The 27,276-nt window shown below is 38.9% G+C and overlaps 1 protein-coding gene across 1 annotated transcript in view; it reads left to right on the forward strand.

The window, feature by feature from the left end:
- Nucleotides 1-27,276, forward strand: part of KIAA1217 (KIAA1217 ortholog) — a 221,946-nt gene that overhangs the window by 155,485 nt on the left and 39,185 nt on the right. The window contains 1 exon segment of the mRNA XM_026706260.2: nucleotides 20,315-21,117. Coding sequence (XP_026562045.2) covers nucleotides 20,315-21,117 — 803 coding nt within the window.

Here is a 27,276-nt window from a genome sequence, read left to right on the forward strand (position 1 = left end):
GGGAGATTTCCCTGCCTTTGGTTAAGTTTGAGAAAATAAATAGAAATGGATCCGTCTTTTTCTCTTTTTAACTTTTATCACAGTTCACATCAAAATTATTTTGGAATATATATATATACACCCATTTCTATAAATATCAGTATTTTTATATAAATAATATATTCTATGATTTTCACAATATTGAACAAGAGAATCTGTGCAGAACCTATGACAGTGATGGCTAAGCTTTTCCACATTGCGTGCCCAAAGTGTGTGTGCTCACGTGCCTGCACCCATGATGTAATGCACATGCAATTCCCCCCATCCCCTGCATATGTGTGTACAACCCCCCTGCACTGCATGCCTCTGTGCATGCACATGCAACCTCCTCTGCATGATGTGTGCCTCTGCACACACACACACATGTCTCCCACTCACGCATCTCCCCTGGCGCATGCGCAGCAGTTACCCGACAATCAGCTGGCTGGCAGGGGGCGCGTGCGCATGCACAGTGGAGCTCTTCTGGGCAACCTCTCGCATGCCAACAGAAGTGGCTCTGCATGCCACTTCCAGCACGCATGCCATAGGTTCACCATCATGGACCTATGACTTCAGTTATGTACATAAACTCTGTAGTTCGCATCTTTCGATTAAACTTGTAGATCACAGAACGCTGCACCACATTTTTCTGTTTTCCTCATTCATTCATATCCATTTATTTTGCAGAAACTGAGGTATTATTGAATCAAAATATTTTTGATAATGGTAGTAGCCAAAGAGTTGGATAAGTTTACAGAACATAATTTTTTCATAATAAAATTCCAGCAAAATATATCTTGACTTTCATTATGTGTTCCTTATTTATTTATTTTATTTAAATAATTTAGATGCATTTATTTGTTCATAACACTTTTCAGCTACCCATTCATTGTAATTCCTGCCTGGTATACAAATGGGTTTAAATTATAAATTGTAGTCTATCAATTTAACCATAGTAAAAATACTGGAGTTCTACAAAGTTTTAGTTCTCATCTTCAAAAGAAGATGAGGTTCCTGTGTACAGTGTCTTTAGTAGCAACCCTTCTTTTGGGGTTTGCTGCAGTAGCAACCATCTAGTTCTAGCAACATGCATCTGCTCTAGGGTGTTTGGGTGGATACTGTGTTTGTGCCCTAAAAGTGTGTTCACACTCAACCTTGGAGTACTGCATAGCCTTAGAAACTAATAGGAATAATAAAGCAGTGCAAAGATCTAAAGGATCCGGAAGAACATTTGGCCCTTTGATCATTGCCAGAGAACATCTTCTTCCATTTCTTTGTTAATGTTCATAGAAGCTGGGGTGTTACTGCAAGTTGAAATTCTGAAGCAACTGAAGGACCACATGTCAGGGGCTCCCAATGAAAGGCCATGTAATGCATTGAGTGCTGCCTTCCTGAAAGTCCTGATATCATGTCCCTAAGCTCTGGAAGGAGATTCTCATTTAGATAAAATGGTCTGAAAATCTAAAGGACCTTAAATATAAAATTCCCAGGAAATAATTCTGGATGTGAGCCTATGAGGACTGCACCAGATGAGAACCCTCTTTTGTATACAAGACATAAATCTATAGAACACCATTTCAGTGAAAGACCATAATTTAAAATAGTAGCTTGTAAAATCTCAAAAAGTTCAGCCATGCAATCTCTGCAATTAATTAAGCCACAGAGAACATTCAGTAATCTAAAGCTTAGCCCACACACCAAAAATAACACAGTCCAGCTAAAAACAAATTCGGAACAAGTGGCTCTCCAAAGTCATTTTGAAAAGCCAGACTGCTTAGGTCAGTTGTACTTCACGGGGAGCAGGGATTGGAGGGAGAGTCCCACTTTTTGACCTCAAGAAATTGATCTTATGAGCAACTCAAAGCAGTATGCAACTCAAGCATTGTTGAAACATACTGAAAAGCTCTTGACAACATAATGTAAAGAGCAAATAGGAGACTTTGAAGAAGTGGCAAACATGGTATAGAGAGAGATTGCCTTTGGGGTGTCAGGAGTTTTTTTGTTGTTTTGTTTGTGTGTATTATTTTTTACTTATGTTCTTAATTTTTTTTCTGTGAGCCACCCAAGATTATAAACACAACATGAATAGCTATGTAAGTCTTATAAATACATAAAGGAATATATTTTAAATAGCAGCCAAAAGCCTGGGCAAAAAGACATTATAAGTCTGAGCTTACCAGAGGAGAGTATACCAAAGAGGGGTGCCCCAAAGACTGTATTAGTGGGGAGACACAATCTTGGATTTCAAGAGTCCTTTGGTCTCTTATGAGTCTTTAATGCCTGAGATACTTGCAAAGACCTTAACTGAAAGCAAGATATATATTTTACACACAGAAAGTTCCATTTTTATAATTAGAAGATTCCAGGCATGTTGTTATTCAGCTGATACACAGTCTACCTTCACACAGTGAAAGTAGACATGAAGAAATTAAATGTTGATTCCATGTTCAGTGAAAGCAGCATTCCTTGATTGCATCTTTAGGAACATTGGCCTGTTCTTGTGATTAAATCATGTCCACCAAAGAAGCTTAGAGACTAAGGATCATTTTTGAGCTTTTGGTTCAAAACACTAAGAAATTATTCTTGAAAAGAGAATTGTGACACATTGGACACCAACAAAAATTGCTAAGAAAACTTATGGGTGTGTTCATTAAGTCTCCAGGAGTCAAACATGAGAGAGACTTTACTGTAAGAATTCAAAGTAACATACCTGAGGTCACTCCTCATTTTTATTCTGAGATAGATTAACCTGAAAAGTGGTCAACTGTTTCATAAACTTCATGGTCAAAACAGAGATACTCAGTCTCAATCCAGTCCAGTGGCATTGTTCAGATCACCACAGGGTTGGTTATGCCATTGTATGTTACCAAGTATAATTTAATTGGCTGATAGACATTTGAAAATAATAGTGTCAGTGATGGAGTTATTCCAGGCTGCTTCTGTACTTAGAATGGGAAAAGCAGTACAATTTTCTTTATCTTCTGGCTGTCTTGATTCAACTATGATAAAGACCATCTACATGGAGAGAACAGTGGACTCCCAGAATGACCTACCATCCAGATAATTTGCTGTAGCAGTTCCAAATTGACAATAACTTTCTGATTAGTTTTGGTTTCTCTGATCTTGCCAAAACGGAACTTAACTATGTTAGAAAAGCTAAAAGTAGACACTTGGATGAAGCAGTAATTTCTAACTGTCTCCAGAGATCTTTTCAACCTTTCAGATATTTAAAAAAGAAAGAAAATCCAAATACAATCAACAACAACTTTGATGTGCTTGTTTTAAGGCAATTAACGATTAGTAGGCTGAAAGGACTTACATACAGCAGAGTAGATTAGACAAAAGCTGATATTGTCAATTTGGAAACATGGCTATGGCTTTTTAAAGAAACTTGAAGTATGCATTGTATGTGCGTAATACAGTAGTTGCTCATATTGACCATCCAAGTGTGTGTGGTTAGCATGGCAAGTAAAGTTTGTTGTGCTTGCATTATCTTCTCAATTATTTTGGAAAACTGTAGGCAACATTTTAAGATAGTTGTTCAAAACATATATAAATTTTTCTTTCACTCACAAAAAAAATAAAGCCCTCCAAAAAGTAAAAATAGATGCAAAAGGAATGCAAGCAAGGATGACCCAACCCTGCCACTTACTTGGCCAGCCAGGGGTAGAATTATGCAGCCTGGTGCTGAGGAGATAGCACACATATACTTTGAACTAAATTACTCTCATGGTTGGCTAATTACCATGAGATACTTGTGGCTTTCGAAAACCCCAGACCAAAATGTCTTGTTTTTGTTTCTTAAACATGTTTGATTTAGTTTCAATGCAGCTGAACCCAGAAGGGCATTGGGGCTTCCTACACCACAAACAGAATTTCTTTAGCATGCCAAAGGAACTATTTTCACTGAAAACAAATTTTCTTCGTGACAAGGCAAAGGAATAAAAAAAGAAAGGGAGCTATGGAGTGGAAGGAGGAATTGGCAAAGATCAACAGTGGGTAAATATGAGACCTGCTCAAATTGATAGCACTAGTAGAAGGGACATTGCAGAGACAGGGGTCAAGTAAGATTTGAGAATCAAGGGGACAAAAGACAGCAAGAAGATCAGGGTTTCTCTTTCAAACCCAGGATTATGAAGACGAGCTGTGCCATGAGACTGTTGTTACTCCATTCTGCGGATGTACATGCCTGACATCAACAGTCAACTAGAATTAACAGATTGCAAAATCTCAATACAATTTTTCTCATTTTTTTGGTGTTAATAACTGATGCTGAGCTTTATTTTAATGGGGTGTTGTTTTGTTTTCGTCACTGCCTTTGGAGCATTCAAAAGAAATGCAAATATGAAACAGTATTTCAAATGGTATTGTGTTTATGATGGTGTGGGGTCAATGAGACTAGAATCTGTGCCCAGTTAACACACAGCAGAATTTGTGGTAAAAGAATTGTCTTGTCTCATAGCGATGAAGGAAATAGTTGACCAAAACAGTATTTGTGTAAGTGAGACTTGTAGGATGTATATGTTAGGAATTCCAGCGCGCATGCTTGGGCTGCATGTCTTAGAAGAACCTTCTCCAATACGTCACCTTCCCAGATGAGTGGAGGTTACAGCTCTCAGAATTACAAGATATGAATGGAGGATACCAAACTGAAGATAGCTGTCTTGGACTCATATACAAATTGTAATTAATCTTTTATTGGGTTCTGGGTCTTCAACATACATTTTGGCTTACAAATTGCCAAATTTTTTTGGAAATGCAAATTAAGAATGTTTAGAAATGCATGTCTTGAGAAGAAAATAAGTGTGCTAAATTGCACATTCTTTATCTCTAAGTTCCAAGTTCTCTAGGGAGAACATGGATAATTTTTTCCCTTTATCATTTCTCCAGCATTTCTTTAGTCTAGAAGTCCAATTTTGCAGGAAAACCTGCATTGATCATGAGGCATAGAAAAATGGGCCAAATAGGCCTTTTTTTCCCTTTCTAGTTCATTGAATGCACATCAATGTCAGAAAAGTTGAATCTAAGTACATAAAAACATCTGAGGTTTTCCCGTTAATAATCAGAGCTTGATTAGCAGTTTCACATGAATTTAGCCACAAGTGAATATAGAAGATCTGTTTCAACATTTCCAATTGGGAAAAATGTTGCATCCACATGTGCTGCCCAGATGTCCCCCTCTAACTCAGCACCAAAGTGGAACATTTAAGAATATCATTGCTCTCTATTAAGCTTTCTTAATACACACAATAATTTCCATCCATCTCCATAAGCAATCCCAGTGGGATATGTCAAGTTTTTTTTTTTTTAGTCATTTGTAAATGTAAACATCAAAACTACAATTATTGTACAACATGGAGAGTTTAACTGCACATTTGCACCCTGTGGGTGGTTTTGTTACAGCTCCTCTTTCTCCTCCTCTCTTCCTCCATGTTAACTTGCCACAGAAAATATTCACAGATCAATGTCTGTCTGGGTTGGCTGTGTGGTTTTAGTAAAATTGTGTAACTTCCCAGTTATTAGTTATGCTGTGTTAACAATGCAGATGCTATTGCAGTACAGGTGTCTTTAGATTTTTCAAAACCTGAATCACTTTAATTCCAGTAATTTTCCATCAGATCCTATTTAATTTTTTGATATATTTGCCCATTTTCTTCTGTTGTCTGTTGGAGTGACCAAAGAGCTATTAGGAATTATTGAAGATATAATCATTTCTCTGATAATTACATATATGGCCAAACCTACTCCCCAACCCCATCTAGCAGATACAGTGGTGCTTTATTCATTATTATCTTTATTGTTTCATTCCCTATCACACTTACCTTTCTCTTGTTAAGGAAAGTTAAAGTAAAAAAAAAATAAAGTATACTGTAGTAGGACATGTTGATATTCTAATATATTCTTAATGCATGCAAAGTTGTGTTTAGAATTCAACTGTATTTGATAACTGAACATTCAGGGTAGAAAACTAGAGGTCTGAAACATGCATGCCAGGGGAGCTGCGCTTCCAGTTTCTGGCACTCCCATGCACATGAAGACCAGCTGGCCGGTGTGCACATGCATTCTGGGGAACTGCTCTTTGGTTTCCAATGCGCACAAAGATCAGCTGGCCAACCCGCGCATGCACGCCAGGAGAGCTGCTCTTCCGGTTTCCGGCATTCCCATGCACACTAAGACCAGCAGGTCCAACATTTTACGAATTGTTATTTTGCAATTAATCCTTAAGTTTATCATTTGAAAACCAAATTAAATGTGAGACATGAAGCATATGAATGGATGAAAGCAGCTCAGTCAGCATCTACTTTAAGGGCCTGGATAGAATGGGGTGTAGAACCACTTCTGTCTTGTAGCAGGTAAGTTAGGTTCAGTTTTGCCATCCCACCACTGATCTCACCTAAATTTATGGCAGTGATCTCATCTTGCCTAAACTTATGGCAGCCTGGAGAGGAATGTTTAGCCTTTGTTCTTGTTCTATTTTTCTCCTTCAAAACAAATCTTTCCTAGTGTGAAAGTTACTGCAGTACCCAATAAAGAAAAATGAGACAAAACAAACTCACTTTTATTTTTCCCAAACCAGAAAGATGCTATAATAAAGAGATTTGTTCCCTATTATTGATCTTCCACTAAAAGTTGCATGCTTTAAAGTAAAACACAGTTAAAACTATATTTTACTTTACCCAGACAGTTCTTTCTTTATTCTTGAATCATAAACCTTTTATCTCTATCTCAGAAGCTTTCAGGCATTGCAAACTGATTAATTATAATTGCTACATAAAGTTTTATCCCTGTATTTTGATCAGTTATATTTTAATAATCTTCCCCTGATCCTCTTTGCTTAAAAACCTGGCTCTTCACTCAGGTTTTAGACACTGGACATTAGTGGAACCTGGTTTGGGTTTCTGTATTGTGAAATTTATTTTTAGCTGACAGCCACAATATTTGTAAAAGAAGATAAGTAAGTAAATCAATAAAATGTCACAGTCTCCGGAACATAATAGCATTCAGACAAATTAATAAATTAATAAATTGCTTAAAGAACACTGAGCTCACATTAGGCTAAACTTGAGCTGAATGGTTTGATGAAATTCCTATTTGAGTTCCTGATGCTGAGGATTAGTTAGGTGCACGTTTAAGATGGCCTACACTAGGGGTCGGCAACCAGTAGCTCTGGAGCCTCATGTGGCTCTTTCATCCCTCTGCTGCGGTTCCCTATTGCCGGTTGGCTCCACAATAGATAGGGTTTTTGGTTAGGACCAGGAGAGGAAAAAGGATGTGGCACTAGGAAGAGACTCTATGGTGGGGGAACCGGACTTCTGGTCAGCTCCAGAATTCTTCTGGTTAGGACCTTTGTGGATCTTTGAATGTTTAAGATTGCCGACCCCTAGCCTACACAGTTGTGGCTATTTCCAAACTCTGCTTGAAATTTGAATATAGTTTCACTCAATGCTTTTCTCTCGTGCTGCTTTTCTTCATTCCACATTTTCTATCACCATATCTTTCTTGATTAGATGCAACTTGTGCTTCATTTTAGCTTTTTCCAGCTAATGGCTTTTCTTTAGTTAACTAAGATTTTGCTGAGATTCATTTTCAGAAATCAAGCTCATTTGATCAGTCTAAGTTTTATTAAGCAGGTCATGTTTGGAATGTTTTACTATTAATTCATGCACAACTTACAGTTCAGTAGCACACAAATTTCTATTCTCCCTGGGTCAAGTACTACATTAATAGCATCACATTTCTAAAATAAACGTATCATGTGATTTGGCTTTACTTCATGAAATGACATCCATTGCCTATTCAGTATCCTGGCAGAGGTAATTCACTCTTTATCTAGGGCAAGGTGCCCTAAAATACATACTGGCTATAACTCCTTAAGGGCCACAGATTCAGGAGGCACAGGCTAGTAACATTACTGTATTCAGAATCCAAAAGAATAAAGCAAAGATAGGAAAAAAAGAACTCTGATCTTCTATCATCAATAGAATCACCCTCAACCTCTTCCCAACATAAATGTGCAGGTTGAAAAACACTGGCCTAGAGTTTTGTTGCCAGATCAGGTAGAGCGACATATCTAGTGTGCACTCTACTAAGGAACAGGTTACGGCTGCACAAAAACCTTGCACGAGAGATCCGGATGCTTTAGCAACTTATGGAATTTTTAATCCCACTACTTACCCAACATTGAATGGAATGTCAGGTTCCTGTGCTGTATCAATTGTTATTATTTCATTTCCCTGCTGAATAGTATGGGGATTCTTCTTTCAAAGAGGCATGAATAACAATAGCATCTACTGCAGTACTGCTGCTTTTTAAGAGAAGGCGGTAATTCATGATCCACTATTACTGTTTTCATTTTGTTCTTCGTCTCCAAAGTGTTCAGAACAAAGCAGCACTCAACACTTCATCTACTTCTGAAACCATTCAGTAAGCTAGTTTTGTATCATAAATGACTGCCTCAATGGGGTTTTTTCCCCAGACTTCTCTTTTCCTCCTACAGAGAAAAGAATGGGATGACAGTATTTCACCCTACAGAGATAATTTTTCATTGAGAAAATCGCTACTGACTCGCTTCCTAAAGATGGAAAGCAAAAGAGAAAATGTTATTTAAATGTGTTTCATTCAACAGTTTGTATTTATTTACTTCAGTTTCTGTGTTGCTAAATTCTATAAACTCTTAGCAACTTAAAGAGTGTTAAAATATAGAATGAAAAACATCTAACATCAACCAATATATCATATTTACACTGTTCCCTAGAGCAAGCTAAATATCCATAGTTCTAAATGCATGAGTTTCTGCAGCTGGATTTTCTTCAGGAAATGGATCTTTAGCAAAACAAAAACAAAAAACCATTTTTTGCTGTTCATATTTGGTCAACGGATTCAGTATGGAGAATTTTCCTAGGTACTCAGATCCTGAGCCATGAAAGGCTTTGAAGGTGACTAGGAACACCTTGGATGCTTATGATCTTGTCTGAAGCTGACAGAGAAGATCTAACAGAATGAGAGTCTACAGAATTAGCAGTCAGACACCTGCTGCCATTCCAGAAGAGACAGACTGGGGGCAGTTGAAATTTGATTCGGATCATGAAGGGTCAAAGCTTGGCAAGGCGCCTCACCCAAGAACACCCATCAGCTACAAAGCAGTGAGCAAAGGAAATCTGTGTGACTCTGTGAAATGAGGGAGAAACAATCAATTCACATCAACATTGAAGCTATATAAAAGCAATCTACAGGGTCTTGCCCTTTTGTTAAAAACAACCTAGCAATTCTAGGCTTGCATTCCTGTCACTCTTGCTCCTAACCCTATATTTGGACTCTTAGCTTGTGGAATTTTGTGGCTCCAATCTTGGGAAGTAAAGCACAACTCTTATGGCTGTGAATCTGAATCTGCTTGCTTTCAGTTGCTCCCAAATGAACTTAAAAATAAATGCTCTCTATCTAATTGCTCACCATGTTCCTGCAATGAATGAGTCTATGAATGAATGTTGGTCTCAGATTTACACCAATAATGATTATTATTTGTATTTAATTATTCTTCTACATCAGTGATTAATACTCATTAAAACTTTTTAAATGTTATAGAAAGATTTATGCTTATATTGTCAAATTTTTATGTGGAATAATCATTTCCTGTTTATAATTTTTTTATACAATATGCTAATTCTAATAGTGTACATGGTTGTTTCACTTATTTGCTTTGTTTACTTGCACCGTATATGCATATTTAATCTTACTATATCTTTCCTTCTGTCTTTGATAAAATGTAGATAAAATCTTATTCCCAACTTGTGATAGGAAGTTTGTAATACAACAGAAAAGTCTTTAAATCCTGTAATTGACCAGCTGTCAGTTTTGTGTTGGTTGACATAAGGTATTGAATGGTAGTATGAAGTTTATTAGCAGGTGATGCAACTCACAAAGTATCAGCAAATTTTGATGTACATGTCCATGAGGGTTCCCAAAAGTTTTCAAAGGGCAGCCCCATATAAAGTGCATTGCAGTAGACTAGCTTCAAGGTGTTTAGGGCATATTTTAATCCTCACATGTCTTGATTTATAGTCTTTAATGTAATATTTGTACATTCAAAATTAGAATAGTGATTTTGTCTCTAGTTTCTCCTAATGGTTCCCCTTGCAAGACTAGAGGAGGGTAAAGTTTTAAAAAAGAGTAAATTAAATTTAAAGGTAAAATAAAATCCGTGGAATCAGTATCCATTTGGATCAAATTCAAACACAACAGGACAGTATAATCTAGGTTATGAAGAGAGTTGCTATAAATACAACCCCTATTATATTCTTTGCCTGAAAATTGTACGATGATATATGATTTCACAAGGAACAAATTAATTCAGATTTCATATTACTTGAAAATTTTCTTCCTCAATCATTAATGTAACAAAAACAACAGGAACAATAAAACTCAGATGAAGAAATAAAAGACAAACTGCCACTACTAACACCACTAGGAATTTGGAAAGCAGTACAAAATGGCAGTGAAGGCCAAGCAAGTTATTTTCTATTATTTGGTTGTGTTTTTAGGCATTGATTTGAGCAGAATGGGTAAGGCACATGATGTTCATACACCAATGAATCCTGATTGGTTAACAGTTCCCAGTGCTTAGATATTGGCCAGAAAAGAGCAAGTGCTGGTTGGTTGCAGCTCTCTGCAAACTCTGGGTTTCTAAATCTAGCCATGCTTATAGAGTCTTGATTTCTAAATATAGATCTGAAAATAATTTAAAGGGCCTGGATTAACCTTGTGTACATTTGACTCTGGATTCAGAAAAGTTGAGAGATGGGAAGGCTGGTGGAGAACCCCATGGTCTGCATTAGATATCTGACTACTGAAGATGTTTTTGAAATTGAGTTATGCTCCTTGGGTCCAAAGATCAAAAATGGCTTTGAAATAGGCAGAGATGCGCAATGCTATACCTCTTGCTATCTTCTAAAAAAGGGTGTGTCTTCTGAGCTGACCTGATGCCCCAGGGCAAATAGGTCTTTGAGTTAAAGGACCGCAGTAGGGTGCTACAAAGTATGTTGAAGAAGGGTGTCACAATATGTGTTCCCCATGCCTCTTTATCACAAATTTGTTCTGCAAATGCAACTGTTTAATGAAGTTTCTGACAGACAGAATGTGTGACAAAAATTATCTGTGGATCCAAAGTATAGTACAGCCCTAATGTGAGAGTAGAGAATTAGCTTTCTTCAAAAACTCAAATCCCATTTGTATTGAACTTTTCCTATTCTCTGATTAGTGAGACTGTTCTTCTGAATGGTCCCTTTTACGTTTACTCTGAAATCACGTGTCAAACTGGAGGGAAAAAAAACTTTTAGTGTATGCAAAACTAGTTAATAGCAATTAATTGTGCTTTAGATATTGCAGGGTATAATAGTCAGAGCTTGAGGGCTCCTGATAAAATACTTTAAAAGGGGGGTGATGCTTGGGTAGTTTATATATATTATTGGAACGATGAGATTAAATTGCAGCCATGACAGTGATCAGCTCATGCATTATGTATATAGCTGTTATCCAAACAAAAGCTTAAAGCAGATGAATGCAACATGATTTCATTCTAGCTATTGCATGAATATAGTTCTGAATAGCAAGGTCTGCATTTCCATTCTCATTGGCTTTAAGGCACCTAAGGCTAGTTAAAGTTGCTTCACATTGAGTTAACAGTCTTTATTCAACCTGACAGTGATTGGGCCCAAATGGAGACCCTTCAGGCTCTTACCATTTTCAGTAATCATGGTATTTGATTGAATACTGTGCTTCCATTGATTCTGAATAACTCCCTTCCCCAGGAGAAAAGTCTTTCTGATTTGCCTAGTACTTTCATCAAAGCCATTACATATTCAACCAGTGAATATTTTAGGAAATGTTTTCATGCTGTTGCAATGCTTATTCTATATTTGTGTGCAATTCATACGCTTACATTTTAATAGGCACCCAATTATTCTTGAAAATATTGGGTGCATTGGGCTAGCTGTGATCTGTCTGCAGTGAGAAAAGAAGAAATAAGTTTCAGGAACAAAGCCAATTTATATAGGTATTTATTTGGAAGAGAGGAGATGAATTATGTATATTCAAAACTAATTTAAGTCTGATCCATATTTTCCAGTTTTCTGAATTGAGTAGCTTATTAGCCCCATTCCCCAACCCCCAAAATCATAACATTTCAAGAGATGGATCTAAATTTAATTATGCCAAATTGTAATTTTTGCATGAAGAATTCTATTAATGCCTGGAAGCATTTTACATTTTACTTGTGAAGATGATTGAGTTTAGGCTTATAGGACAGACAGCATTTCTCAACCACAATTTGAAGATGGAGAAAGTGGATTATTAGATCTTTTTTTTATCAGGATTCAGGCCAGTTTGTAGTGCCAAGCCAGCATTACTTCGACTTTTAAATGATCCTTGGAGAGCTTATGATTATGATCAGGGGTGGCATTCAAATTTGTAAACAACCAGTTCTGTGAGTGTAGATAGGTGGGTGTGGATAAGTGGGTGTGGCCATGTGACAGGGTGGGCATGGCTACTTTTTTGCAGCAAACCCTCCCCCCGTTTTTTCCCTTCCTGGAAGCCTCCTGAGGGGGTGTTTTTGCTCCCAGGAGGCTTCCCCAGGGCCCAGGAAGGCAAAAACAGAGCACAGGGGGCGTGCACAGCACACCTACCCCTGCACGCCCCTTTTTGTGTCCTGGGCCTCAGGGAAGCCTCCTGGGAGCAAAAATGCCGTCCCATGCTCTGTTTTGGGGCCTCCTGGGCCTCAGGAAGCCTCCTGGGGTATTTTTGCTCCTAGGAGGCTTCCCTGGAGCCCAGGAAGGCAAAAATGGAGCATGCGGGACATATCACACCCACCCCTGCATACCCCTTTTTGCCTCCTGGGCCTCAGGGAAGCCTCCTGGGCAAAGCAGTAAGACAGCGAGGGGGATCCCGGCACAGCTGATCGTCAGAACCACTGATGGTCGGGAGGGGGAGAAAGAAATACCCTGCTTAAGGAGTGACTGTGCAGAGGAGAACACAGTCAGCAATGTCGTGCCTGCGTGTGATGTTGTGCATGCGCGATAAGGACTGACTGAGTGGGGAGGGGAGGGGTGGGCAAAGAGGGGCGGGGCCAGCCAGGGCATGATTTGCCTGTTCTCTGAACTGTGCAGAATCATAGCAACTGGTTCCATAGAACCGGTCTGAACCAGTGAATCCCACCCCTGATTATTATAGTGTCCCCTTCCTTGCCCTTCTGGATCTCTCAGTGGCTTTTGATATAGGTAGTATATCATTATTAACCTGTTTAGTGGGTGTAGAGTAGTTGGTTCACATCAGTGTCAGTAGAGGGGATGCATGAAGGCCTGTTCTATGTGGAGTGTCCAAGGAAGCTTCCCTGGGTCTCTCTTTTTTTCCTATTTAACCTCCATATGAACCCCGATAAGGTCCTCTATCAGTAGTGTTGTACCATTAATATGTTTATGATGCTCAATTACACATTTCTCTCCCAGACCGGTAAGAAGAATGCTAGATGAGCCCAACATGTACAGTACTCTGTGCCTAGGTTTTTGTATTATGATTATTTTTTGTTAACCTTCTAGAGTTCACATATGCATTTTCTAAATAATAGTGACCATGACATTCTCATGGACATTAAGAGAATTGCTCATACTCAAGTATTTTAAGAACTGTGCTGCAGACATTTAAACAGGCATAGTTCTTTCTCAGAAGGGCTAAATACAAATTATCATGAGCAACATGTTACATACAAGTACATATGGTGTTTGTTTGGGGTTGGCAAAATATGAACTGAACAAGCAGAAAAATAATCCGGATATCCTTGCCAGGGGAAAGAAGCCAATGTTCTGATGGCACAAAATAGTCTATTATAATTGCAGTTGTCCCAATCGTATCCCTGCACAATATGGTACACACACATATTCATTTGCATAGTTGATATTGGGGAAAAAGTATTTGGAGCAACCATAGAAATTAGAGAAAAATCTCTTAGTGACTCAAATCAATAATCAAGTCTGGCATATTTATGCAGAGGTCAGATTTGGAGACACTAATCTGGTACACGTTAGCTCAAAGATTGCTCCTTTATGATCCAAAGAGATCATGAAGGCAGTAACACCTCGAAAGGACTCTCAATCAAAATATATATTTATATTTCTTCTAGCTCAGTATCTGTGCTTTGTTATGAAACTATGTGGTCAGGCTTAGTGTTTGAGGAGAAAAATTGGGGAGGGGGATTCTGCCTCTGCCTACTGGGATCCATTGGTATTCATCTGGCTAGCGTCCTGTCAGTGTGTGAGAGAGTTGAGGGCTGTTTGGAAACTGAAACAGTATTTGCTGTGTGAGCAAGAAGGAGACAGCAAGGAGCCTGGGTGTAGCTTTGCTCAACTCAACTGTACTAAAGCAGCTTGGTGCTGTGAAACTAAAACTGAAGCTCCTCTGCTTATGGTTTGCATCTGGAACAGATTTCTTTTCAGGTGAGGAGGGGGAGTAGAACTCCTTAGCACCAGAGCATGTTAATAATAATAATATAAGAAATACTAATGCTCTAATTGTGATTTGAAAAAATCCTTTCTTAGTGAGCATCTAGAAGCCAAGAGGAACATACATGCCAAATTTCAACTTTGTATGCTTTACGGTTCTGGATGATGTATGAATGGTGTTTCGCTTATATATATAGAGAGAGAGATTGAGTGTGTGTGTGTGTATACACACACACACACACACACACACACACACACACACACACACAATTGTGAAAGAGCACCAAAATGTAATGACGTATCTAATTGATATTGTAGAAGACTCCTTGAGTCTCAACAATGTCCTGCAGTATGGGTACAGTGAAAAGGTAATTACACACTTGGGTGAAGGTTACATTATCTTAAGAAAAGCAAGAAGTCAGTGGCCTCTTGGTCTATATTACAATAACAGAGCAAAATGTTGGTGATGTCCCTGGTGTTTCTTTTTCGTGTGAAAATTGAAGTTTGACATGACTGAATCTGCTCTGTAGTTCCTCTTGTTAAGAGGGACCAAATGAATCCTACTCTGCACAACAAACGTGAGTGGCAAAAAATACTTGGTGGTTTCATTTCTGCTATCATCTCCGAAATCGGGCATGTGATGCAACACCTGGAAAAATATGGCATACTTCACTTAATCCTCCAGGGAATGATTGAAGGCAAATGAGGTCCAGTCAAAAGAAGTACATCATGAAATCTAATCTGCAGCACCTTTTTGTATGGCTGTTCATAAAAATAGGATTGCCAACATGATCGCCAACATCCGATGACAGATATGGCACAAAAACGGCTTATTTCAGAGTTGGACTGATAATGAGAGACTCAAGTTCAATTTCCTACTAGGCAATGACATTCACCCTGAGATTTTTGGAACAGGTCCTCTCTCACAGGGTTTTGGGAAGAACAAAAATGTCTGCCCTCACCAAATAAAGGAAGACAAAAGGAATATACAATGTAAATCTGTCTGTTGAAAGTTGACAGAAAGGTTTTACATTTGCCTCCAAGTATTGGATAGCATTCCTTGCCAGCCTAGTTAAAGTTTTACCTTTGTTCCCATGCATAAATACACAATAGTTTGACGCTGCAAATGAAACTAACATAGGCACTATGTTAGAGTTAATTCTTTCCTACCTTAGTTGAGCCACTTAACCTCCCATTCTCCCCTAATGAAATCCTTGTCACTTTATAGATTGAAGTCAAGCTTTCTCTTTTCCTAGAGCGCAATTTTATTAATTGGATTAATGCACTGTAGTGATTAAAGGAAATAACCCAGGAATTAATGGTATCAGTATTACACTCACCAAGGTATAATGGTTAAGGTGTTGGAATAGGACCGAGAGTAATTCTTTCTCAACTAGATCCTATTTTACAGTTATTGTTGTGGGGGGATGGGCAATGTAGGAAGGAATGCTATACTCCCAGTTCAATGGCATCTTTAAGATGGGTGGGCTTCAACTTCCATAATTTCCCAGCCTGCATGCATGCCTCTCTCTCTCTCTCTCACACACACAGAGAGAGAGAGAGACTGAGACTGAGACTGAGACTACAGCTAGTCCCTGCGGGCTCCAAGTTCAACCAGAGCCCCTCAGCTCCGAATATGCCTCGCAGCAAGTCAGCTGGCCTTGTCACCTTATCTCTGCTGCTGCCGGATCTGTATTTCTGCTTGTGTGCTGGCTGATGGTTTTGGAATGACACAGCAGAGTTGAGGATGTCCTCAACTTACAACCATAATTGAGCCCAAAATTTATGTTGCTAAGCGAGACAGTTAAGTGAGTTTTGCCCTATTTTACAATCTTTCTTGCCATAATTGTTAAGTGAATCACTGCAGTTGTTAAAGTTGGTGGCATGGTTGTTAAGTGAATCTGGCTTCCCTATTGACTTTACTTGTCAGAAGGTCAGAAAAAGTGGACATTTGTATGTGGGACATTGCAACTATGAGCCAGTTCCCAAACATCTGAATTTTGATCAGATGACTGTGTGGATGCCACGATGGTTATAAATGTGAAGAACATTCATAACCCTTTTTTCAATCTGTAACTTTGAATGGTCACTAAATGAACTGTTGTAAGTTGAGGGCTACCTGTAAAATTTATTACTTAATTACACTAACTAGCCACAGTGTGCGACCAATTGACATCGAAATGTACTTGCCAGCGGGTATATCTCCCATTACAGCAACTTTCTCCTATGGGATTATAATTCCCATAATCCCCAACTCATAACCCATGCCCCCACAGGCTGGAAAGGACTGAATCTGTTGATTTGGAGGGCTCTGGGGTGAGAAAGCAGATCTAAAGCATGTCTTCACTAATATCATAGATAATCAAGAAGGTGACACAGTTCGTGTTTTCATTGTTTTCTACCTCTTCTACAGCAATTGCACGTGTAATGTTAATGCAGATAGGAGTCATATTGATTTATGGTGACTCCCAAAGTTCAACCAGGCAAAGCAGCTAAGGTAAAAAGTTAATCAGTAGACACGTCTCTGATTTCTCCTGGTGCAGTTAAAAGAGCAGGTTCCCCCCCACCCCCCACCCCCCGTTCATCTGGGTTGCAGATGAAGCAGGCATATTTGGATTTCTTTTTTGAAATAGACTGTGAATTTTGTTAGCTGTTTTGAGTTTATTGAAATGTAAACATTTGGAAACATTTATGTCATGCAATTATTGTAAGGACAGTTCTTATGGATTTCTAGAGAAAGAGGAAGAGGTGAAACTGTCTTATGGTTGTTTATTTCCTCTCTTTATTTGGAAGACTGTATTCTTTACAAATTGCCATGTTCTGCGCTTTTCATGTGCGTGCTTTACCCAGGGAGCCAATGTGCAGTCTGGAATGTTGCAGGGCTTCTGACTGGATGACCTGCCAAAGGGTGTTATTTAGTGACTAATTTGCAAGAGGAGGAGAAACTGAGATGTTTATTGTGGGAGAAAAGTACTTTGGGCTACTGGTGCAGTGCTGTTTGAAGGACTGAGTGAAGCAAGCAGGGCACTCTTCAGACCAACGTGACAAGTCTTTTTTGATACCAACCATTCTGAAGAAGATGAATGCAGGAACATTTGTCTTTCTAGATGGAGACTTTGTAGATTGAAAAGCAAAACGTTGCAACATGTGGGATACAGTGTAGTGATTATCTGATCTACCAGAAAGACTTGCTTAGTTTAAAGTAAGTGGATTTTTTCTTTTCTTTTCTTTTCTTTTCTTTTCTTTTCTTTTCTTTTCTTTTCTTTTCTTTTCTTTTTTCTTTTCCTTCCTTCCTTCCTTCCTTCCTTCCTTCCTTCCTTCCTTCCTTCCTTCCTTCCTTCCTTCCTTTCTTTCTTTTTGGCAAAGAAAAAAGCTTGGGAGAAGAAATACATTGGCAGTTTGGATATGCTGCTTTTTCAATATTTCTTCAACAACAGAAGGAGCTAATAAAGGGATTGAGAAAAGTTGATCTAAAAGGTCTGCTTCAAAAGAATACTGGATGGAAGGAACAAAGTTGTGTATGCGTAGATCTATAATTAACAGAAGGCTACTCACAACAATAATAGATATTGCTTTTTTAGAGAGGAGAGATTGTACATTTGATTTCAGTATATAGATTTAATTTCAGTATATAATTAAGTTACTACAATATGAACACAATTTGGTATGACTGTATTTCCTTCTGAAATAATAAGTTTGGTAGTTGCTAAATACATACATGTTAAATATACAAACTGATGTGAAATACTGATATATCTTTTGAAAACATACCTCTGAGGAGAAAAGGGATACACACACACACACACACACACACACACACACACACACACAGCAATGAAATGATTGAAATATGTAAACTGTAGTAAATGAAATACTGTTATACAGTACACATATAACATAACACAGAAATGGGAAGGTGTTTGAACTTTATGCAAGTTTGTGTGTGCAAAGGCTCTGGCCAATTATGCCAAGATGAATATTCATCTGGGTAGAATTAGGATCTATAGGTTATCAGTTGACTACTATTTTCTACAAGATGAACTTCTTAGAGAAACAATTTTCTGCCTGGCCGACAGTTGATAACTCACCATATAATAGGGTATAGTTGTATATTATGTTAAAAGTAAGGACATCCAAACTGGTCTCAGCTTCCTAACAGATGTATTGCAGATAGTACACAATACACTTTGGCAAGGCTGGTGCACTGCAGGTAAGTGTCATAACTGACAATCCAAAAGTCTTTTCTTTGCTGGAAGTTTATGTGAATCAAAGCAATGTTTTAGTCCAATTAGTAAAATGCAGAGTGCCATTCAATGAGGATTTAACAGACTGGTCAGGAACTGAATGTGAGTCAGGGAAGAGGGAATTCTATATAGATGGGCTATCCCTGAAATACTCTATTTTCTGTGCTAACTAATCTAATTAATTTGGAGGTACTGATTTTTTGTTGATTTTTTAAAATAAATGTATTATTTTTAGAAATGTAGATCTAAGGAGAAATAAATAGTTGAAAGTGGATGAAGATAATAACATGACCCTTAATCAGCACATTTAAAAAAGTTAGGATTATCCATGGATCCCTTATGAGGTGTTCTTGCAGTAGATAGATGGGGTCTTGTTGCATGATTTATGGGAAAGCCTGAAATAATTGTGTGTACATCACAATTGACTTGAGAAGCTTGATTGTACTGCTTGATGTTTATTTGAAATAGTACTTCATATCTGCTACTACACCTTATTTCTTGCTTATTTTCGTAGTTGCTGCAGTATTAGCCTACCAGTGCTTAAGGCTTTGACCTTTGGCCAGAAGAGTCCTTTATAGTCTCTGGCTCTGGAAAGGAGTTTAATAGGAACTGTAATTGTATATTCTGGGCTGGGAATTGACATCAGAATAAAAGCAAACTTATGAATGGGGAAGGAAGAGGTCGCAATTCTGTGTTTTGGTAGCAGTGCAAAGAATCTTCCAAAAAAACTACCCAGTGGGGAACATCCTCTCTTTGTGTTAAAATTGTAAAAAGTTGTTTTGCTAAGTAACATCACCATGCAGCATGCACCACATCCCAGTGAGATGGATATTATGGGGATTTAACCACCAGAGCATTGTTCTTAATTTGCAGCTAAGATTAATCTAATATTATTCTTATTAAATAAAACATGTCAACAGTATTTGTAAATCACATGTACAAATTTCCAGAAATAATAGAAGGTTCAGAACTTCTTCTCCAAGAAGTGTGAGATTTTGCCACTCAGAATGCTACTGTGCATGATAGCTGGAAGGGGTTAGTGGGCTAAACTGACCTGGTATGAACCCAGATCTTCAACACATGCCTAGATAGAAGTCATCTGGTATTGAATTGACTTATTCTCCTCAAGACTTACTCCAGAATCCAAAAGGGGATTCTTGTTTTGTTAGCCAATTCAAATCTGATTTAAAAATCAAGAGTCCCCACCTTTCTTTCTTGTCTCTTTTATCTCTTAAAGTACACACAATGTAACAGATGGCTTATTCAGGGGGAAGTTACCTAAAGTGTGAATTTTGGTCTCTGAACGGCAACAAATAGCTTTTTGAAATCCAAGTAATGTAGCTATATTAATACATTACTTCGTAGATGTAAAAATAAACTATTTCTCTTTGGGAAAGAGTCTTTAGTACTGTTGATATTTGGCATTGGGGTTTTTTGTGTGATCTTACTATTTTGCAGGTAATGAAAGTTTGGATAATGATGATGATAATGATCTTGTTGTATCATCACCGTCTATTGACCAAAAAGGAGCAAAAGCCTTTCTAAGTCGGTTTCTTTATCTTGCAGATGCAGAGAGAAATATTCCCAAATACTTCTCGGCCAGGATCTATTTCACATCCTCCTCATGCACTTCCAACCTCCCCTCCTCCTATGGCAGTGCCACACTCAATGCCCCCTTCTCCATCCCGGATCCCATATAGTGGTAGGCCAGTCAGTGGCCCTGGCAATGCGACCATTCCCCGAGATAGGCTTTCTAACATCCCTGGATCACGGTCCATCTCACCAAGCCCAAGTGCCATCTTGGAAAGGAGGGATGTGAAGCCAGATGAAGACATGGGCAACAAGACCCTTACTCTTTTCCGAAATGAGGGGCTGTATGCTGATCCTTATTTGTTCCATGAGGGCAGGATGAGCATTGCGAGTTCACATACAGGACATTCCCTGGATGTACCCGATCACATCATTGCCTATCATCGTAGCACAATGAGGTCTTCAGGCACTTACTGCACTCCTCCCGTGCAAGCAGAACTTGTGGAGCAATCACTCTATCGACAGAAACCAAGGAAGTATCCTGAGAGCCTTTTGCCAACTCTGAGTTCCAAAACACCTCCTGCCTCTCCTCACCGAGTGGCTGACATTCGAATGATAGACATTCATACACACCAAGTGTCACCGCACACCATTCACCTTGATAGGTCATCCCCTGGTCGACAGTCTCTCAAGAAAGATCCGGGCACTCCTGTCTTTGTGGAAGGGAAAGCTCAAAATGCCCTAGGTTTATCTGGCATGGCTGAGGTGGCCCCTGTGATTCCTGACAAAAAGGTTTTTGGCTATGGAACAGCAGTAGTACCAAAAGAGAATGAAACCAGGTAAGATGAAGTAAGGTGCTCTGGATTTAAGCCAGATATGTATTTAGAATGTGACCGATCAAATGAACATGTTGCATCAGGCATTTGAAGAATCATCATTATGTCTGGCCTTTGACCCAGAGTGGAGGTTTCAAAAGATCACTATAGAAACTATACCTTCCTTTTAGGTCCTGGAATGTACCTAATGTACATTCCAATACCTAAATGTGTCTTTTAGCAGACACTAACACATTGCTAACGATAGTTTGGAAATGACAATCTGGACCAAAGTACAGATGACACTGAAAGTGGCATTTGCAGTTATTCAAAATATATTTATTTAATAGGAGATATGGAGAGAGGATCACATTTTATCTCCATAACCAGGATTGCAGTTCTGATCCACAACACGCATATTGCTATTGGCTTTGGGGTTGGGTGGTGGCTGGAAAGAGCTACATTTACAGTTACATGAAAAGGGGAACTTTCACTGGGATTATAGGTGGGAAAGGAATAATCTCCCCACCTTCCAAAAAAGTGGTTTCCCCAGTGTGCTTGCTATTATGATTTTGTTATGCTGGTGTAGTTGAAAATGATGCATTTAGTGATAAATTTATTTGCTAATGTTTACAAAAAAAATTGGTGGAGGCATATTTATAATCATCATAAGCTGTTTTGCACAGTAGACAGCATTTAATGTATATTACACCAAATTAAGACTTCCTAAGATAATAGGAAGGAAGAAGAAAAAAGAAAAGCTCTATTTATAGAAATGTACTATATCTTAGTGGTATAATACATAGGACTTATTTTAATGTATACTTTAATTGTTTGTTAAGAAGATGACTAACTAGGTTATTTTTATGATCCAAAACTAACAACAGGAGAATAAGTAGTTTTATCTGATATTTACTTGTTGGATTCAGCACTGCATTTTCTTCATTATAGAGTGAAGAAGGGTTTTCCTTTCTTGACTATACCAGTTGCCCAATCCATCTACCAAGAAGCTCAAATTTATCTACAAGAATCTAGCATTTTGCTGTTTACTTATTTTGAATGGAAATTGAAATTGGAGAAAGAGAATATATTTTTTCTTTTTACGACCGTTTAATTACTTGATTTGGAGTGGAGTTGGTGCAATTGGATGGAGCTGAGCATTTACTGGCCAGATGCTTTTTCCTGACTCCTACACAGAGCTCACAGCAGATATTTTCTCTTTGCGCCTGATAGAGAAACATCTGCCACTACCTAGGATTGAACTCTCAACCTTCCAAGTGGGAGGTTAGCATCTTCACCACTAGACCACCAGAGGTGAAGTCACTTGCCTCCTACTCAGAAGGCTGAGATGAGAAAGAGAATATATTACCATAAACAATTTGATACAATATTTATTTTATGAGAAAAAATAAAGTACCCGAGAAATTATAAAGGAATGCTTATGAATATTGTTAGAATACTCATTTACATAATTTTCAAATCAATTCCCCGTAAGACACAAAAGACCTTTTAATTCAGCCTTGCATTGTGTTTTCAGACACACATTTCTATTATTCAGACCTGCTTTTTCTCTTTAGCAAAAAAAAAGTATTTATAATTCATTTACTGAAGTTAAGTTTTCAGGAAGAGAATAAAAAACACTCAATATGGAGATCTCAACCATGCAATAGAAACCTCACCCCTTTATAACATACATCAGAACCACCATCTATGGTGAAATGGTAGAAGAGTTTTTTAGGGAAAACAACATGTTTGAGAAAATTGAAAGGTAAATTTTATCAAAATATTATTTCCATCTGACTTCCATCACCTGCAAAAGGGGATCCAAAACTCCAATTTTTAGTGAGTGACTAGGCATGGGTAAATATATCTTGTTAGAAACAAGGAGAATCAAACTGACTTTTAAAATATTTAATATAGTCAATAGGTCAACAAACATTTTTTTTAATAAAGGACCAGTTCTGTGGACATAACTGGCATGTCTGCTGGCCAAGGAGCTTGGCAGCCATTAGACTGAGCCAACCAAGCCAGCAAGGAAGCTGCTGATACAATCCTGCTTGAGATGTTCCAGCTAACCTTGCCTATTATGTGCTTATTTAAATAACTTGTATGAAAGGTAAAGTAATTTGCTGGGATCACAGAAGTTTCTAAAAAAAAGTTTTTTTTAAAAAAGAAACATAACACATCTGTTCCTACTGTCAATTTTGGCTGAACATAAACTAACTCAAATATACTCTATGGAGCGAAAGAATTATTAAAATGTGAGGTAGAATATTTGAGGCATGTCACTAGAAAAGAGATAATGCACAATATATGTTAACAATCGATCATGTTTCAGGTGTTTTAGTTTAATGTTATCCCACCCCATCTTTGGTCATTTCCTTGTAGTTATTCCTATTCAAAGATATTCCTCATTTATGAACTGCAGTATTTTACAAACGTCAACCTGAAGATTATGGGAATCAGAAGGTGGGAAAAAGGGAAGAAATTACATTTCCAAAGCAGGGAATTTGATGGGAGAGAAGTGCCTGTCTTACTTGGTTTTCAGACTGCAAAATCCATTAGTGATAAGATCTGGGGTTGGTATCCCTGCAGTTCTTATTTCTAATCGCCAGAGTAACAAAGTCCACACACACCGCTAAACCATTATATTATTTATAATTATGTTTGAACCAGCCTTTCTGGTTTGCTTTTTATGTCAAAGGCTTTCCTATATTGCCTGATGTGAGAGGCTCCCATTTCAAACTCTGGGTGGTTGACATTTTCTATACTTAGTATGGATTCCAGATTTCTAATGTCATTATTAGGACATTATTGTGCCATTGACTACATCATGGAATAGAAGGGATTGTCTGGAAAAATAAATTGTTGGGAGGTTTCCTTTAAAAATTGAGTAATAGTTCTTAGAGGAATTTTGTGTCCATTAAATGCCATCTCTAGCTTTTTGAAGACAATTGCCTCAGATCCCAGAAGTCAATCTGCTTTTACAGATAGTCCTTGAATACAATAATTCACTTAGTAACTGTTCAAAGTTACAATCTCACTGGAAAAAAAAAAGAGTTATGACCATTTTTCACACTTATGACCATTGCAGCATTCCCATGGCCATGAAATTTACATTCAGACACTTGACAACTGAGTCACATTGATGATGGTTGCAGTGTTCGGGGGGTCATGCAACCACTTTTATGCAATCTTCTGACAAGCAAAGCTAATGAGGAAACCAAATTCATTTAACAACTGTGTTACTAATGTAATAACCGCAGTGATTTACTTAACAAATGTGACAAGAAAAATCGTGCAATGGAGCAAAACTCACTTAACAACATAAATTTATCACTTAACAACAGAAGTGGTAGTCAGCCGGTTTGCACCAGTTCTCCGGTCACTCAGTTGCCCCGCCCACCCAATGCTCACTCGCTCACAAAGCTCACCGACCCACTGGTTGCCCCGCCCAGTCACTCCTCCCTATGTGGCACACTGAGCCCTCATGGCTTGCCTAACCTGATTTACCCACGTGCTGCCTGAGCCCCAACTGAACAGCCCTGATCTGCCTGCTCACAAGTAAGCCTGCGAGTTGTGCTAGGCCCTCGCCTACCGCCTGGGGCCTTTCCGTGCCTCCTCCCCACTGCCCGGGACCTTTCCGGGTGGGAGGAGGCCAAGGTGGGGCACCGTTTGTGGGCCGGGGCAGGGGTGGGGCAGCAGTGGTGGCAGTCCGACTATGGGAAACAGCCCCAGGAGTTCCAGGCTTCCCTTTCGGGGCACCTCTGCACCCCTTTCCGTCCCAGCAGAGTGGAGAAAAGAAAAGGAAAGCCGTTCACTTTCTTCCTCCCTTTCGGGGCACGTCCACACCCCTCTCCACCCCAGCAGAGTGGAGAGAAAGAAGGGAAAGCCATTTGCTTTCTCCCTCACTTTTGGGGCGCCTCCGTGCCCTTCTCCCATACCCGTGCTGCCGCTGTCTCCCCATGCCACCACAGCTGTTCCCACCACCACCACCACCGCTGTTGTGCTCCGAAAGGGAGGCCGGGATGTCCTGGGGCTACTTCCCATAGCCATGCCCACCCATGTGCTTTGAAAGGGATGTTCTGGGGCTGCTGCTTTCTTCATCATCCCACCACTCAATGCTCTGGAATTCACCCAATAATTTCTTCCCAGAAAAGATGTGTGTGTGTAAGAGACAAGGAAGGAAAAGAAGGGAGGGAGGGAGGACAAGAAAGAAAGAGCAAGAAAGGAAGAAAGAGCAAAAATGAAAGAGGAAGGGAGAGAAAGAAATAAAGAAGAAAAAAGAGAAAGAAAGAAAAATGGGAAGAAAGAAAGGAAGGGAGAGAAAGAAAGGAAGAAAGAAAGAAAGAAAGAAAGAAAGAAAGAAAGAAAGAAAGAAAGAAAGAAAGAGAAGGGAGAGAGAGAGAGAAAGGAAGGGAGAGAAAGAGCAAGAAAGAAAGAGGAAGGGAGAGAAAGAGAGAAAGAGAAAGAAAGAAAGAGCAAGAAAGGAAGGAAGAGAAAGAAAGAGGAAGGGAGAAAAGAAAGAAAGAAAGAAAGAAAGAAAGAAAGAAAAGAAAGAAAGAAAGAAAGAGGAAGGGGAGAAAGAGTGAAAGAAAAAAGAAGGAAGGGGGGGAGAAAGCTCTGCTATTATTTTTAATTGTTCCATTATTTATCATATATTAATATTTTGCACTGTCCCTACACCTAGGGTGATTTTACTGCCTTTCTTTTGCCCAGGTATTTTTCAGGGTTTACATGTCAAAAGTCCAGAGCATAAATACAGGTGCGTTTAATAGAGTTGAAAGGGACTATGGTGGGCCGCAGAGAAATCTCACCCCCAGAGCACCCGCACAAAGCAATTAATCCAGGCTGTGCAGAAACACAAGGCTGCGCCACCCATATGGCCCATGGGAACCCTCCCTGCCCACTCACTCCTTACCAGATAAACTTGCCTGCTAAATTGCTATTTTTCCTTTTTCCGACCCTCATCTGTTCTGCTGTGCGAGGAGATTTAGATTAGCTAGGAAGCCAGAAATGGTTGGATTTCTCTCTTTCTAGCTAGTCTATAGATCTTCGGCTGAGCACAGCCGAACCTCCCTTAGGACTGAAGGTTTGCTTGCAATCAAATTCAGTGCAGACTCACAGCAAGCAAATTTGAGAGACTGAGCTAGCCGATGGCAGATAGATAGATCACTGAATGATTCTGTGAGCAACTCAATCTGTCTGCTTTGCCTGATTTTGGATAAAAAAATTTTTTTTATAAAAATAATAATAATCAATATTTACATGCATGGTGTGTTGTGAGTTAATTTTGTGAGTTTGCTTGCTAGCAAATTTTATGTGACAGACTGAGCTAACCAATGGCAGATAGATAGATCTCTGAATGAATTTGTGATTCTGTGAGCAACTCAATCTGCCTGCTTTGCCTGATTTGAGGTAAAAGTTGCTCTTTTTTATAAAAAATTCCATATTTATATAAATACTTATAATATTTACATACAAGCCATACCCAGCCAGTCACATGATCACCAAGCCACACCCACAAATTAGGCCACACTTACATAACCGGTTAGTGGTTTCTGGGATCTAAAATTATGAGTTTGGTGGTCCCTGAGGTCCAAAAGGTTGGCAACCCCTGTTCTAGTCCAACCCCCTTGGCATCCTCAGAGTTTTCATGTTCAGGCAGGAAAACTCTGAGGATGCCAAAATCTGAGTAGAGGTCCTGGGAAAGGTGTCAGAATAACAGAATAACACTTAGAAGGGACCTTGGGGTGAACCCTATACCATTTCAGAGACATGGCTGTCTAGTCTTTTGTTAAAAACTTCCAGTGTTGGAGCACCCAAAACTTCTGGTGACAAGCAATTCCACTGGTTAATTGTTCTCACTGTCAGGAAGTTTCTCCTTACTTTTAGGTTGCTTCTCTCCTTGATTACTTTCCATCCTTCTGGTGCTTTGGAAAATACCCCCACTCTTTCTGGCAGCCCCCTAAAAGCCTGTTGCCTGTCACCCTTTTGGGCAAAGCATGTGAGCCATTTCCTCCTTTCAGTAATCTATTAAAGTACATCTATAGTAGATAATAAAGTCAAAAAAAGGTGAACAACATTTTTACAAAACTGTAGATATGTTGAGGCTGGTTGTGACAAGAAATGGCTGGGAAGGGAGGGGCCAGGTGAGGCACCCTTTGACGTGAGTGACATTGA

This window comes from Pseudonaja textilis, chromosome Z (genome assembly GCF_049901715.1).
Source record: "Pseudonaja textilis isolate UNSWEBS1 chromosome Z, rPseTex1.2, whole genome shotgun sequence".
Taxonomy (NCBI): Eukaryota; Metazoa; Chordata; class Lepidosauria; order Squamata; family Elapidae; genus Pseudonaja; species Pseudonaja textilis.